At 39.7% G+C, this 14,197-nt stretch overlaps 3 protein-coding genes across 4 annotated transcripts; 2 read left to right on the top strand and 1 right to left on the bottom strand.

Moving 5' to 3' along the window:
- The first annotated feature begins 281 nt into the window (after nt 1–281).
- trappc4 (trafficking protein particle complex subunit 4) lies at nt 282–3,545 on the top strand. The gene is made up of 6 exons (XM_054618593.1): nt 282–420; nt 461–534; nt 1,569–1,743; nt 2,504–2,607; nt 2,852–2,978; nt 3,147–3,545. Exons 1-6 carry the CDS (start codon nt 305–307, stop codon nt 3,223–3,225), a joined length of 675 nt encoding a protein of 224 aa, XP_054474568.1. The 5' UTR covers nt 282–304; the 3' UTR covers nt 3,226–3,545.
- Nucleotide 3,546: 1 nt separating this feature from the next.
- slc37a4a (solute carrier family 37 member 4a) lies at nt 3,547–8,878 on the bottom strand. Of its 2 annotated transcripts, none has more exons than XM_054618472.1 (9): nt 8,862–8,878; nt 7,690–8,361; nt 7,083–7,315; nt 5,990–6,233; nt 5,470–5,628; nt 5,271–5,356; nt 4,582–4,695; nt 4,336–4,474; nt 3,547–4,128 (listed from the first exon to the last, which is right to left on the bottom strand). In XM_054618472.1, the coding sequence occupies exons 2-9, from the start codon at nt 7,835–7,837 to the stop codon at nt 3,962–3,964; spliced, it is 1,290 nt and encodes a 429-aa protein (XP_054474447.1). In that variant the 5' UTR covers nt 7,838–8,361; nt 8,862–8,878; the 3' UTR covers nt 3,547–3,961. The 2 variants fall into 2 exon arrangements, with proteins under 2 accessions (XP_054474447.1, XP_054474364.1); XM_054618389.1 differs by lacking the exon at nt 8,862–8,878 and adding an exon at nt 8,525–8,601.
- A 733-nt stretch (nt 8,879–9,611) lies between these two features.
- cfap45 (cilia and flagella associated protein 45) lies at nt 9,612–14,061 on the top strand. The gene is made up of 12 exons (XM_054616473.1): nt 9,612–9,724; nt 9,827–9,937; nt 11,008–11,117; nt 11,401–11,545; nt 11,650–11,820; nt 12,030–12,208; nt 12,443–12,572; nt 12,737–12,883; nt 13,087–13,200; nt 13,369–13,562; nt 13,667–13,891; nt 13,995–14,061. Exons 1-12 carry the CDS (start codon nt 9,722–9,724, stop codon nt 14,059–14,061), a joined length of 1,596 nt encoding a protein of 531 aa, XP_054472448.1. The 5' UTR covers nt 9,612–9,721.
- The last annotated feature ends 136 nt before the right edge of the window (nt 14,062–14,197 follow it).

Raw genomic sequence — 14,197 nt, 5'->3', positions numbered from 1 at the left:
TACAAAAATAAAATTAATAAAATAAAATAAAAAGTGTGGCAATTTATTTTTTTTAACCCGTATATGCGGAAATGGAATAGGGGATTCTGGGAAATTGAGTTCTACCGTGTTTTATTATTTTTTATTAATATCGGCTCAAAAAAAAAACTCAGCTTTAAACATAAACTATAATGGAAGGTTTTAGTTTAATACAAAAATAATATAATAAAAAAATAAAAAAGTATGGCAATTATTTATTTTTCTGCTGTCCTTTCACAATTCAGGATCACGTGACACGCGTCAGCTGAGGCGGGGCGTCGTAAAGATGGTGATCTTCAGTGTGTATGTGGTGAACAAGGCTGGAGGTTTAATTTACCAATACGACAACTACGTCCCGAGAGCGGAGGCCGAGAAAACATTCATTGGAGAATTTCCAGCTGTGTTTAATTAAACTGATGGCCGCCCAGCCAAACTGAGCAAGCCCTCTGGATCTAGTGCTTAAACACCACGATGAAAAGGTCATCGTGTCGTTTGGACAGCGGGACGGAATCAGAGGTAACGTAGTGTAGCGTTACGTTAGCTCCTTTACGTTAGCTCCTTTACGTCACGTTAGCTCCTTTACGTTAGCCAGCAGCAAGTGTTTAATGTTACTCAACACCTGAACAAACCCAGTAAATGTACAAATAAATGGACGAATCATACAGTACCAGTCAAAAGTTTGGACACACCTTCTCATTCAATGGTTTTTCTTTATTTTTATTTTTTTCTACATTGTAGATTAATATTGAAGACATCCAAACTATGAAGGAACACATATGGAATTATGTGGTAAACAAACAAATGCTCAACAAACCAGAATATGTTTTATATTTTAGATTCTTCAAAGTAGTTGAATGAGAAGGTGTGTCCAAACTTTTGACTGGTACTGTATGTATATATATATATATATATATATATATATATATATATATATATATATATATATATATATATATATATATATATATTTTTTATATATATATATATTTATATTTTTATATATTATATTTTTATTTTTTATTTTTATATATATATATATATTAAAAATTGTAAGTAAAAGTCCTGCATTCCAGATTAAAAAATAATATCAGAAGTATTTGCTACAAATTTTAGTAAAAGTAGCCTATCAAAAGTAATAAATAATCATAATGCAGAGTGGCTATTGTCAGTGTTATACCATTAGATCATTGTTAATCGTGTATTTATACAGTACCAGTCAAAAGTTTGGACACACCTTCTCATTCAATGGTTTTTCTTTATTTTTTCTACATTGTAGATTAATATTGAAGACATCCAAACTATGAAGGAACACATATGGAATTATGTGGTAAACAAACAAATGCTCAACAAACCAGAATATGTTTTATATTTTAGATTCTTCAAAGTAGTTGAATGAGAAGGTCCAAACTTTTGACTGGTACTGTATATGACAAGCAAAAAATGTTCCTACTCTGCAGTTTGTCTGTCTGTATGAATCAATCAGCATTTTGTTTAGCTCATCCTTTCACAGTAGTTAATGAAACTGAAGTGCCTGTGTTGTCGTTCTGCAGTGGGCCATGCAGTGCTGTCCATCAATGGAGTGGACGTGCTGGGCAAGAACACAGCAGATGGAAAGGACACCCTTGAATATTTAAAGGATCCTGCAAATTATCCAGTGTCCATTCGCTTTGGTCGAGCACGACTGAGCTCCAACGAGAAGCTGATGCTGGCATCCATGTTCCACTCGTAAGTCATACCCATGTTTAACAGAGAGCTCTGGGTCTGATGTGTTTCTAACTAGGGATACCTATTAATCCATCTTATTCTACTCTGATACCAACACACATACCAAAAAACTGACTATCCAATATATCCACCGTGCAATATAGATAATCTGTGCAATATTAACAATCAACTATTTATTATACTTTACTGTGTGATTACTTATTTATTGTACTTGTTTTTTTATCTTCCTTTCTACTTATGTTTCTTATTTGTTCGTTTGCACTATCCACTATGCTGCTGTTATCCTGCAAATTTCCCCTGCTGTGAGACTAATCAAGGATTATCTTATTTTATCTTAATTTATTCTGCAAATGCAGAGTACCAATCAAAAATTAGTGCTATTTTTTCCTAAAAGATTAAGATCATTCCTCTATGTCTACAGTAACAGGAGGCTGTAACTACAGCTCATATTTATAAGTGCAGACATGCATACACCAACATCCATTCTCGTCTTGTGCAAATTTAAATTAAGGAAAAAGGCCCCACTTATTTAACTTGCATGCTTCTGCATCTCTTCAACAAACCACGACACCTCTGGTTGGCTCCATGCTTAAAACTACTGGATTCACAGTAAATGCCTACCATTCATTGTGATGCATTAGCCTGGATCACGTGGATCGGTCATATTGGAGTCGCATACTAAAGATCATTTTTGGCAACAATCGGTATCTGAGGATCCCTCTCTCAAGTGTTAAATATCATATCTTTGTGCTTTCCCCAGGTTGTTTGCTATCGGTTCACAGCTGTCTCCTGAGGTTGGAAGTTCAGGGATTGAGATGCTAGAAACGGATGTCTTCAAACTCCACTGCTTCCAGACTCTCACAGGTCAGTTAGTGTGTCATTGTAGGTGAAACAAAGACCCGGGCAATTATTTTGTCGTCAGTCATGAGCAACTATCAGGGGAAAAAAAGCAGACGGTGATATTAAGTCCGATTTTAAAAACTGACCCACTCAGTATCCTCCTTATAAAGCCACCCCTTAACAAGACCCAATTACTTATTGTATGTTTGACAGTAGTTCTTTTTAACTGCTGTCTTGCTCATTGCTTGTTCCACCACTGCTCTTTCAGGAATAAAGTTCATCGTGCTGGCGGACCCTCGACAATCTGGCATTGATGCGCTATTGAGGAAGATTTATGAGATCTATTCAGATTTTGCACTCAAGAACCCATTTTATTCTCTGGAGATGCCAATCAGGTAAATACGAGAGAATTGGGATGATGTTGCTTTCCATTCTGTTAGGTTTTATAACTAGTATTTGGTACTTTGTTACATTTCAGATTACATATCAAGTGTCCAATGTCTAACACTCACACATCCGATTGCTTGTGTCCTCTGATGTCACTGTAAATGTTTTATTTTCAGGTGTGAACTATTTGACCAGAACCTGAAGGGTGCACTGGAGATCGCAGAGAAAGCTGGAAACTTTGGAGCTGGATCTTGAACCAGTGAAGACTAAATATAATGTGCTATGATTTCTTACCACAATAGATTCACTGACTTCTTATGAAGGTGGTTAAATGTTCAGTTAAGGGGAAAAAAACCAAGTGGATTTTCTTTGTTTCTTTTTCCAATTTGGTATCAGACTGTAAGTTAACACATTGTAAATACATTGTTTTGTAAATACTTGAAGATGGCTGAATATGTATTGACTAAATGAGTGATTTAACTGTAGTATCCTGGACATTAAGCATGAACTAGGAAACCTAACAACAACTCAAGCCACTGAAGACCACACATTTTGCTTTCTATAAAAAAAAAGATGTTTTAAGTCTTGTTGTTTTATTCATGATTCAATATTACAAAGTCGTTTTTTTAGACACATATATTGCATAATATACCAGTTTAAACCTTTTGGCAGTTCTTTGTTCCTATGATTGAAATACATTAGTATCTTATAGAGAGGAAACTTTTGCCACATTCCATTATATGGCAAACATAATGTGCAGTCATTTAAATTATGTTATTGATACCTTGTTTACAGAGTGTAAATACTGTAGAAAAGCACCTTTAAACTACCTTTTTTTCCAACAAAAGGCACTTAACGTCTCAGGGCTTAATTTATGTCCATGTCCTGTAAGACAGAAAGTACTACGGTTTAAAAAAAAAATCAAGTAAGAAAAATGGCTCAAAATATCCAGCTGTCATCTGGGTGCAAAGGATGAGGTGTAATGTTGTTATTAGTCGGCCTTCTTGGACACGTGACCCATCTTAGTGCGGATGTTGCGCAGTAGGAAGAATCCAACTGTGGTGATGCCACAGGTGACCTCTCCTACCCAGAAGGCCGTTTCCCAGCCGTGGTGCTTGGCAATGGTGCTGAATGGTAGTCCAGAAAGGAAGCCGCCAACTGAGGGGAAGACAAGTTTACTCCAAGGATTAGAGAAAATAAAAAGTATATCTTACAATATATTATCTAAAACAAGTTAACTGAAACTATTTGTATTGTATTACTGGTGTTAAGGCATTTGGCAGTTAGTAACAGCTGTATGTAAGGCTCCATATGTGCAGTTGATGCTCAATGTATTGATTCTGAAATGAAAACCACAAAACTTACTGTTAGCCATCAGGGCCACAATGGCATGTGATGTCCCACAGTAGTTGGATGGGGCGCTCTCATTGGCTATAACTCCAAATAATGCTATTGGTCCATAAGACGAGAAACCGAAAGCAGCACCCAAGCTGAGAATCCACACCTGAACGTAGGAATGAGAGGAACGGTCATGATGTTAACACGCGTTTAAGAGTTCTCTCAGCTTTTAACTTTTGTTGAACGGGATGTCAGCGTTAGAATAATAAATACCTTTGAGCTGTCAGGAGTCACTGTGACTCTGAACAGGAACATGGACACAGACATTCCAGCCATCATGCAGATCAGGATGAAATGACGAGGATTGCCATAGAGTCTCATGCCTTGCTGTACAAAATAAGGAAATAAATAATGGTTATACTGGTTCCTTTTGTTGCTAAATTACAATCAATCATGAAATGGAGGCCGAAAAGCAGAGACAATTAATTGTAATTTACAGAGCATCTATTTTTTCCCTCTGCGTTCTGACAGACAGTCAACCCTTTTCACGGACGCAGTCCCACTCTGTGCTAATCAGTAACACACATATATGACATTATGGTTTATTGTGTAGGCTCAGGTGTAACTCAGAAGAGCGGATGCCTAACTGGCGTCTTTCAAAAAACGTTGCTGACGTGAGCACTTACTCCATGGAAGTTCTGGTGACAACAATACCACCACCTTCACCATTATCACCATTGTCTTTCTTTGCAGGGAATACATTGGCCAAAGGGTAAATTTAGTAGTGATGAATATACCTTAATAAACCCTTTCGGGCAGTAAGTGTACTAATAGAATAACCACTTAATTTCCCAAATGTAAAACAAACAGCGCCATATTGTTGGATTATAATCAATACTATTCGCCTATAACAAAAAGTGTTTTTATAAAAGTGTTAATATGTGTACTATATGCAAACTCACCTTGGCCACCGCCTTGTCAGAAAGGTAACCTGCTGCGAGACTGCCAAACAGGCCTCCAACCTCCAGCGCACTCATGTATGAGCTACCTATGAAGAAGGATATAGTGATTCACGAGTAATAATATAATCTGACAAAACAGAATTCTCAAAATATTTCCCAACATAAATTAGAGGTGTTTACTTTACACTCTCTTCCATACCCATGAGTGTAGACTGGCCCTTATCCTGAATGAGAAATAGCTGGCACCAGTCAGTGCAGGCTGTCTTCACCCCGAACACCACCAGGTAGGACACAGACAGCAGCCACAGGTAGGGTGACAGCAGGAACTCGGACAGGGTGCTCTCATCACTGGAGGATCCTAAACAGGAAGCAGGCAGAAGACACAAGTATTATTACAGTGAAATATCTCTGCTTCTTATCAGATTAATGCATGAAACATTGCCTCTTTCTCACACTGCCTGTGTGTGAGCTAGACACAGCTCACACACATGGCATGAGAGGGGCACACTGGGTACAGAGTCCACAGAGTCACCGACCTTTAGTCACAACATACAAGGTACATGCTGTTCGAAAACACACACGCACACATCTGGACAAAGAACAGCTACAATAAAGAATAAGAATTGCCTTTGTTAAAATAAATATACTCTGCTTTATTCAGTCCCGGTCAGAGTGATGTAGTGGCAAAAAAAGTTATTATAAATTCAGTAACATCTCACCTCCTTTGCTTTTCTTGGCTGCTGCCTCTATGTTGGGCAGCCCCACCTCCTTAGGCTCATTCTTGATGAACAGCAGGCAGAAAAAGGAGGCCACCACACAAATCATTCCGGATACGAACAGTATCGACCTCCAGCTGTAACTCTGGGTCAGCACTGTGGCAATGATGGGGCCCAAGCTGCCAGCCAGGTTCATGCTGCAGGAGAGAATTGCCCACCATGTGCCGAACTGAGAAGGCTCAAACCACTGAGAGCAGAGGAGAGGAAATAATGATGTGAAATCATGACAGAGGTGTTAGGAAGTGTCATTATCTTGCATTTGATATACAGGAGGGAAGAAATAATTGAACAAGTGAAATCTTCTGAATTGACAGCAGGTTATAAATGTATGACGATCATTTGACAGGTGCCATATTGCATGATGGCAAACAAATTATGGAGGTCAAACATGGGAAGGAGGAGCTTTTCACTCATTCTGTACTGTGTGTACATTAAAACATACGTTTTTCCTAGGCTTACATGCATTGCAAACATCGACTGGTGAATATTGAGGTACACTGAAAAGCTAATTATTGTTTCATAACGAAGATAGAAAAGCTCCTAAAAACACATTTTCTCGGTTGGTGTCTTACCATGAGCAACAGGGTCCTACATGAACACACAGTTTTATGCCAAATCCAATCAGGATTCATCAACATTTAATTTAAATGGGTTGACAGTGATGGGGTTGTTTTACCACACCCCAACAGACCTGATTAGACTTCTTATCTTTGTGTAGTACTTGTATCTGATTTAGAATGGTTAGGTTTAGGCAATAAAACAAACAGTTAGGTTAAGGCAACAAAACCAACAGTAAGCTTTAGGCAACAAAACCAACAGTAAGCTTTAGGCAACAAAACCAACAGTTAGGTTTAGGCAACAAAACCAACAGTAAGCTTTAGGCAATAACCTACCTATAACTGAGCCCAGTACAGTTCATTTTTAGGTGTATTATGGTGCCTATTTTTTTTTTTATAACACAGGAGAGGAAAAGAACCATCTTGAATCTGACGTCAGTATATTGCGGCACTGATATACTGGCTTGATGCTGAGGTACCTTGCGCAGAACCCTGCCACAGGGAGGCCAGCCGAGGCCCTGGCCCAGGCCGTTGAGAAACCACAGGGCAGAGAAGGCAGCGACGGTGGAGGACCAGGAGAAGACAACGTTGATGCCTCCCACCATGCACAGGCCAATTGAGAAGAGCCAGCGGGCGCTGATCTGGTCCGAAAGCACGCCACTGATGAACTTACTGATAGCGTAGGCCAGAGACTGACTACTGGTGATCATGCCTAAACAATGGAAGGGCAGTAGGAGAGAAGTTTACACAATGCAATTAAAAACTTAAAAAGTCAGATTGTCTGGAACTAAATATTTTGGACAAACATTTCTCTGTATTCTCAGAGTCTACCAAGAAACATATATTAAATATTGTGTGTCAAGAAATGTCAGTGCAACAGCATGTACGTAAGTTAGTCAGGGTTGCTTATTATGTTGGCATTTTGGGTGTAAACAATTCATCCATCTTTAGATATTTTGTTACAATGCAAATGTTTAAAAAAAGTTTCATGGACAACATTAATTGTGATTTATATTCTTTCGTATGTAGACAATGTGCAAAACAAGCGTAAAAGTAAAAGTTGATGATAAATAAAGAGTCTCATACCCAGGTCATCCTTATCCAGCTTAATTTCTTGCATGATTGACGGCATCACAAATGAGAAAGTCTTTCTGTTAAAGTAGTACAGCGTATAGCCGATGAACATGGCCAGAAATATAGTCCCTCGGTAGTATCCATAACTTGCTGTAGCCATGGCTGCAGATTTAGTCCTATAAAAATGGCAAAAACTGAAATAATAGAAGACCAGTCCAGAGAAAAAGAAGCAAGCTCCTGTCGTTTTACAAACTTCTTGTCAGTGATAGTGAACTTTGCTACAGGATCCACTGCATGGACTCAGCTGCTTACAATTGGAGTTGTGCTCGCAATCAGTAAGAGAGGTTAATGGTCAACTTTTCTGACCCGGAGCTGATTGAATCTCGGTTGTAACAGTCTGCAGCAGGCCAGCCAGAGGGATTGGAGAAAGAAATCAATCAGTTTGTGATCGGTTGTTTTCTTGAGGCGCCTATTTATATAAAAAAAGAAAGGGTCCTTCTACTTGAACAACAACCCTGGTGTTTATTGTGCTGTTTCTCAATCTGAGGATGTTATGGATGGAGTCCTCATATCGATGTGGTTAATGATTTAATGTGGAGTCCAATAGCCACAGCAGACAAAAGGGGAGGCTCCTTGGCGAGTCAGAAGGTGTGTGAACTGTGGTGATCCTCAACAGCAATATAGCTATCCGACAGAAAAAGTGGGTTCAAAATTGTTAGAATGTTGCATAACAGAGATACAAAGTCATTGTGGTTTGCAGGCAAGTCAATGTGAATAAAACATGAAATATAACTGTAAACATGAATAAAAAGTTTAAGTAAAGCTAAAACTACATAACGGTCCTTACTTTACTGCAGGTAGGAAGTGTGTGAAATGTGAGGTATGTGCAATCTATCAAAACAGTCTTTAGTGGAAGCAAACAACCCTCCCCTCTGCATGAGCCCTCCTCTTTACTGTGTAGGGACACTGAGTACACTATCAATGCACATTGCCTCGGTTTTGAATAAAAGTGATGTTCATCCATAAAGATGAAAAAAAAATTAAGTATTGTAAAATTGTAGTTGCCAAAAAGTTTTTTTTTTGTTGCAATAATCCAAAAAACTGAAAAATACTAAAAAATAAATAATACTAAAAATAAAAAAAATTCACTTCCGGGTGTTAGGTGAGATGGCTTAGACACATACGTCATCACTCAGCGCCCTTTAAAGTGCTCCTGGGCCCCGTAACACCGCTCCCTGCGCACTTCCACTCCGTTTGTGTGTCGCATCTTCTCACTGAAGGCCCTCTGTATATAAAATGCCATCCCAAACCATTTAACAGGGAGTGGCAGTGAGTCATAAAACCCACCAACAGCGGGTCAACACAGTGGTCCCCACCAGTGTTGACCAGGTGCAACCTCGTTCTCTGTTCGTCAGGGAACACGCTCCGTACAAATGGTTCCGTGCGACGACACGTAGCCTTTTTTTAAATTATTATTATTTTGTTAAATTAATTCGTAGACTGCTGAAACCAATATATACATTTGATATTGTCACACAGACGTAAACATATAGTTGGATTACATTGTTTTAGGATCAAATATACCCTTGTCTAGTCAAGAAAAACGGTACAGTGGTGTATATTTATTAAAATGCATATTATTTTTGACCCCTATTAGCAGCAATAACATTTATTTATACCTTCAACTGTAAAATACTGACTAAACGTTACATAATGTAATGCAATAATTAAAATGTGAAAAATATTTCTGGTTTACTCCAGCATTAAAAGTGCAATTATTAATACTGCGCATTTAAACTATTTTTAATATAGCTATTTTTATTCATTTATAATAATGTTCTTGCATAGCACACATGTTAAATGGAATATAAATTATTTAATTTATGTGGTTTGGATAATATTCGCCCGGTCCCCATGGGAACAGACAACAAACACGCACTGCATGTCAACTGAATGCAGCTTTATAACAACACAATAAGCTTAAGCTCCTATTGCCAGTCTTTGACATTTGTGAACAAACGGAGGACACAAGTAACCGAGCACCATGGTAAGTTTAAGGTTAAAATAAGAAGCAATGCGTGTTCATTTAATAGTGCAATAATAGTGCACAGGTATGCATTCACACATGTGGTAATGTTTATTCTGGTAGAAACGGGGATCCAGCTCCACCAGGTCCAGGAGCAGCTCTTATACCCGCGGATACCGCACCCTGGCCCCGACCTCCCAGGTGGATGAAACCCTGTTTGGGAGCCCAAAACATGTGAGTGAGAATGGTACATTTTGCAGCCCACCATGCACAATGACATTGCTGCAAGAGACCACCAGTGCATGGCCATGGTGTGATACCAGTACAATGTATCTAACATACCAAATCATTCAATATAAAGAGTCAGTTTTCTGTTTAACTACTCATGACATGTTTATTATCAATCAGTGTTTGATTATATGGTATGACTATTGGTATGTGCATTAGTACTCGATGGCAGCATCAGACAGATAATGACAAAATCCAAGTAATGTAATCATGTGGGATGCTACCTGCATGAGGTACCTTACACAGTTTCACTTTTACAAAACTAAGTCGTACATTCAGTGGGGAAAAAACATTCTCTAAATGCTTGTATTAACGACGGTCAGTTTCTTTCACTTCTATGGACAGATTTGTTTAAAAGTCATGAAATAAACCAGACTTAACTATGAAAGTCTGATCCTGTTGTAGTTTGTTATTTGGAGCCTTTCGGCGCAGGCTGAAAACTCACCTCTTCAAGAAGTACTACCCTGAGCCTTCCACTTAGCACTTACTGTATTCGTATTAGTTTGTTGCACTTATTGTATTCGTATTAGTTTGTATTAGTTTGTTTCTGCACTATACTTTTGCTCTGGTTTATGCTTTTAGATGCTTGTTTAAGAAAGGAGATGCACTTATGACTTCTGGTGACTAGTAGTTCTCTTGAATACCTATGTTGAATACACTTATTGTAAGTCGCTTTGGATAAAAGCGTCTACTAAATGACTGTAATGTAATGTAATGTTTTAAACACCTGATAATGAGTGTAAGGTGTTGCAAGCAGGGTCCCCCTCACCTGCCACTGTGGCAGGTCAATGGACATTTCTACAGGCCATTCGAGTTTTTGTCTGCTCTTCTGAAATCTATGTAGAAGGCTGTGGAATTATAAAGTCATATTGGAAATATGGAAGAAATCATGTAACCTCAATCCCTGACTATATTGGCAGGTGTCAGGTGCTAATTTCATTCCCTGGTTGCAAGGGTGGAGATATCAGAAGTTAAGATTGGGTTTGAGAGATGATGCTAAAACTAAATCTTTCCAGAAATCACCAGAGAAAGACAAACATGGAAACCCAAACCCAAAGAATCAGTCCAGGAAGACCCAAGGCGAGACTGTTCAAATAGTCACCAAAGACCTCATTCGCAATCTCAGGTAGGCTCACACTCACTGATAAACCCATCACTTTCTCAGTTCGCCTGTGGCGGTATGAAACCAGTACCTGAATGAAAGCTCATATCAAAAATAATATCAAGAAAATGTAAAAAGATGGGCACTATGCTGAGCAAGTACTTTCTAATAAATCCCTATAATTCAGAGCTATTTTATGTCATACAGATAAAAGATGAATGTCACAATATGGTAAAGGTGCTTACATTTCAGTGATTATGAAACCCAAAAAGCACATATAACAAACCACCGCCTGTCCTTATTCCAGGATCCCATTAAAGGATCCTTCAGGGGATTCCACCATTCTGCCTTCAGCCGAGTTTAAGCGGATCACCTCAACGTCTCAAGCCCTCACCAAGGAGGGTAGGGAGGCCCTGAGGCAGGCTTATCAGAAAAAGAAAGATGAGGAAATTGTAGGAAACATGAAAAACTCCAATCAATATTGTTTTTTAACTTGCAAGATTCACATTAAGCCCTTCACTATATATATATTTTTTTAAATATATCTCTCATCCAGAAAGCTGCAGAGGAAAGGAAGAATCAAATCTATGAGGCAGATCTCTCACGAAAGGAGAATCCGGCACTGACGGAGCTGGAGCTAGAGGCCCGGGACCGAGCGCAGCGCTTGGTGGAGCGGGCCAACGCCTTAAGGATGGAGGAAGAGGACGAGATCAAAAAGCTCAACAAGGTAGGAAGCAGCTGTAGACATGAAAGTGGTACCGTCAATCATTGTCAATAAACTGCTGATTATTCGTATTAATGTCAACAATACTTCTGTGTGTGTGTGTGTGTGTGTGTGTGTGTGTGTGTGTGTGTGTGTGTGTGTGTGTGTGTGTGTGTGTGTGTGTGTGTGTGTGTGTGTGTGTGTGTGTGCGTGCGTGCGTGTGATACCCTCAGCTGATTCTGGCTGCTCAGTGTCAAGCCACACGTGACGCCCAGATCGATGAGAAGAAACAGATCCAGGCGGAGCTGTCAGAGGAGGAGAAGCGTCTGGATGCCATGATGGAGGTGGAGCGCCGCAAGGCCTTGGAGACGGGGGAGCAGATTGATGAGGAGCGCAAACAGAAGAGGATCGGGTGGGGAGAACTCTACTCTGAAACACAGACAAAATCATACATTGTATAATATATTGATAAAAAAATTGACCCTGTTTACCACACTGTAGTGAAGCACAAATGTTTGCTTTTAATTCTCTTGACCAACGCAATCCAACCACATTCTTTTAATAAGATTCTCTTTGTAATCAGCAGCAAATTCAAAGGGCTTTAGTGTAATCATCATGTGTTTGTTGTGCCTGTGTTATATTCCAGGGGAATGCAGAACATTTGCGACCAGATCCGGCGACATCTAAATCAAAAGCAAATGCAAGAAGTGATGAAAGAGCAGGAGAAAGAGCAGACACGAGAGAAACTGGAGAAAATGAACCTGGAAGACCTCAAGGTGCAGCCACACGCCCATGCAGAGACAACACTAAACACAAAGCACTAGAAGAAAAGAGAGCGTTCACAGTCAAATACATGCTCGGGGGTGATGTGTAACCATCTGGACAGTACACTTGCAATGGAGTCTGTTTTTGTTCCCTGACTGGTTTGTCTTCCTTCCAGGTCATTGAGAAGAAGAAGGAGGAGCAGCAGCGTCTGCAGGAGGAGATCATGCGCATCAACACTGAGACCATGAAGGCCAAGGAGCAGAGGAGAGAGGAGGAGAAGCTGGCTGACATGAGAAATATGGAATACATGCGAAACAAAATGGTTAGAAGACAAATTATCATTTTCAGACAGACCAAAGATTATTGCTAATCTCCAGCGACAAGCTGAAAATACAAAAAGACAAACAGTTATAGAGGGGCATTTTATACCCATTAAGTTAATCTTTGATTTATTCTGTCTTTAAAATATGAAAATATAAAGCGTTTTTGTCTTTTTCACATATTGACTTTGTATGACCTCTGCAGGGGCGAGATGCGGAATACGAGGTAGAGCAGAGGCGTATCAAGAAGGAGAAGGAGTTGGAGATTGCCAGGCTGAGGGCCCGGCAAGAAAAAGCAAAAGACTACAAGTCAGAGCAGGTCAGGAATAAAACAACCAGCTGACCGCTTCTATAAATGTGGTACCCGCTGAACATAATAATTAATCACGTTTTTGTTTTTTTAAAAAGGCACTTACCTTCCATATAGATTCATTGGGATTAAAGCGCTCTCTGTATGTCAACATTTTTGTCTCCGTGCATTTGGAAGGATGAGCTCCGTGCAAAAAGGAACCAAGAAGCCACAGACAGAGAGTGGAGGAGGAAAGAGAAGGAGCTCCTTGCAAAGAAAGCGCAGGAGAAAGCCATGCTGAGGGCGGCTCGAGCGGAGCAGGTTCACTGCAAAGAGCAGCTCCTGTCCATCGAGGCCGGCCGCGAGAAGGCAGAGTTTGAGAGGGTGCTGAAGTAAGAAGCTTTTCAAAACTTATTGAATTTAATTACTTTAAGATTCTGAGTAAAAGTAGAATACCATTTACAAATTTCAACTTCGACATTTTACCTCCACACAGGGCGCAACAGGAAGCAATCATCAAACTGAAGAAGGAAGAGGAGAAGCATCATCAGGAAGCACGCAAAAACGCGGACGCCATCCGAAATCAGGTGAAAGAACATGTGATCTCAGCCGTAGCCAAGCGCAGAGAGATTTTCAAGGAGGCCAATCAGTTCGTGGAGGAAGCCCGGCAGAGACGTGTTCGCCTCGACGAGATCAAAGAGAAGAAGCTGAAGGAGCTCAAGTAAGTACGGGGTGGGATAATGGGCCTTTTTTGATGTTGCTGATGTTTTTGAAATGACCGTCTTTAAATTGAATAAACCTGACGTGTGTTTGTCAATGCCCAGGGCTACGGGACTCTCTGAAAAATACTGCAGTGAGGTGGAAAGGAAGGCTCGGGCCTGTGCACTCTGATTCACCCACTGCTGGATTCAACTGGTGCAAAGTACAGATGTAACTTAAGCATATATAAGAATGCACCAATAAAGTTTTCCATTGCACTTTCACGGCTTTATAATCTTTTGATCATTGCTATGTACACGTTATATTA

Source organism: Anoplopoma fimbria, chromosome 1 (genome assembly GCF_027596085.1).
Source record: "Anoplopoma fimbria isolate UVic2021 breed Golden Eagle Sablefish chromosome 1, Afim_UVic_2022, whole genome shotgun sequence".
NCBI classification, from domain to species: Eukaryota; Metazoa; Chordata; class Actinopteri; order Perciformes; family Anoplopomatidae; genus Anoplopoma; species Anoplopoma fimbria.
The sequence above is the reverse complement of the archived record's forward strand: the minus strand, read 5'-3'. Positions and strand labels throughout refer to the sequence as shown.

Excerpts from the sequence above, each read along its gene's own strand:
- trappc4 (XM_054618593.1), top strand. The coding sequence starts at position 305 with ATGGTGATCTTCAGTGTGTATGTGGTGAACAAGGCTGGAGGTTTAATT. Across the intron at positions 421-460 it reads ATTGGAGAATTTCCAGCTGT|CCCTCTGGATCTAGTGCTTA; the intron begins GTTTAATTAAAC and ends AAACTGAGCAAG. Across the intron at positions 1,744-2,503 it reads CTGGCATCCATGTTCCACTC|GTTGTTTGCTATCGGTTCAC; the intron begins GTAAGTCATACC and ends TGCTTTCCCCAG.
- slc37a4a (XM_054618472.1), bottom strand. The coding sequence starts at position 7,837 with ATGGCTACAGCAAGTTATGGATACTACCGAGGGACTATATTTCTGGCC. Across the intron at positions 5,357-5,469 it reads GGGCCAGTCTACACTCATGG|GTAGCTCATACATGAGTGCG; the intron begins GTATGGAAGAGA and ends CCTTCTTCATAG. Across the intron at positions 4,696-5,270 it reads CTGACAAGGCGGTGGCCAAG|CAAGGCATGAGACTCTATGG; the intron begins GTGAGTTTGCAT and ends TATTTTGTACAG.
- cfap45 (XM_054616473.1), top strand. Across the intron at positions 11,546-11,649 it reads AAAAGAAAGATGAGGAAATT|AAAGCTGCAGAGGAAAGGAA; the intron begins GTAGGAAACATG and ends TCTCTCATCCAG. Across the intron at positions 12,884-13,086 it reads AATACATGCGAAACAAAATG|GGGCGAGATGCGGAATACGA; the intron begins GTTAGAAGACAA and ends TGACCTCTGCAG.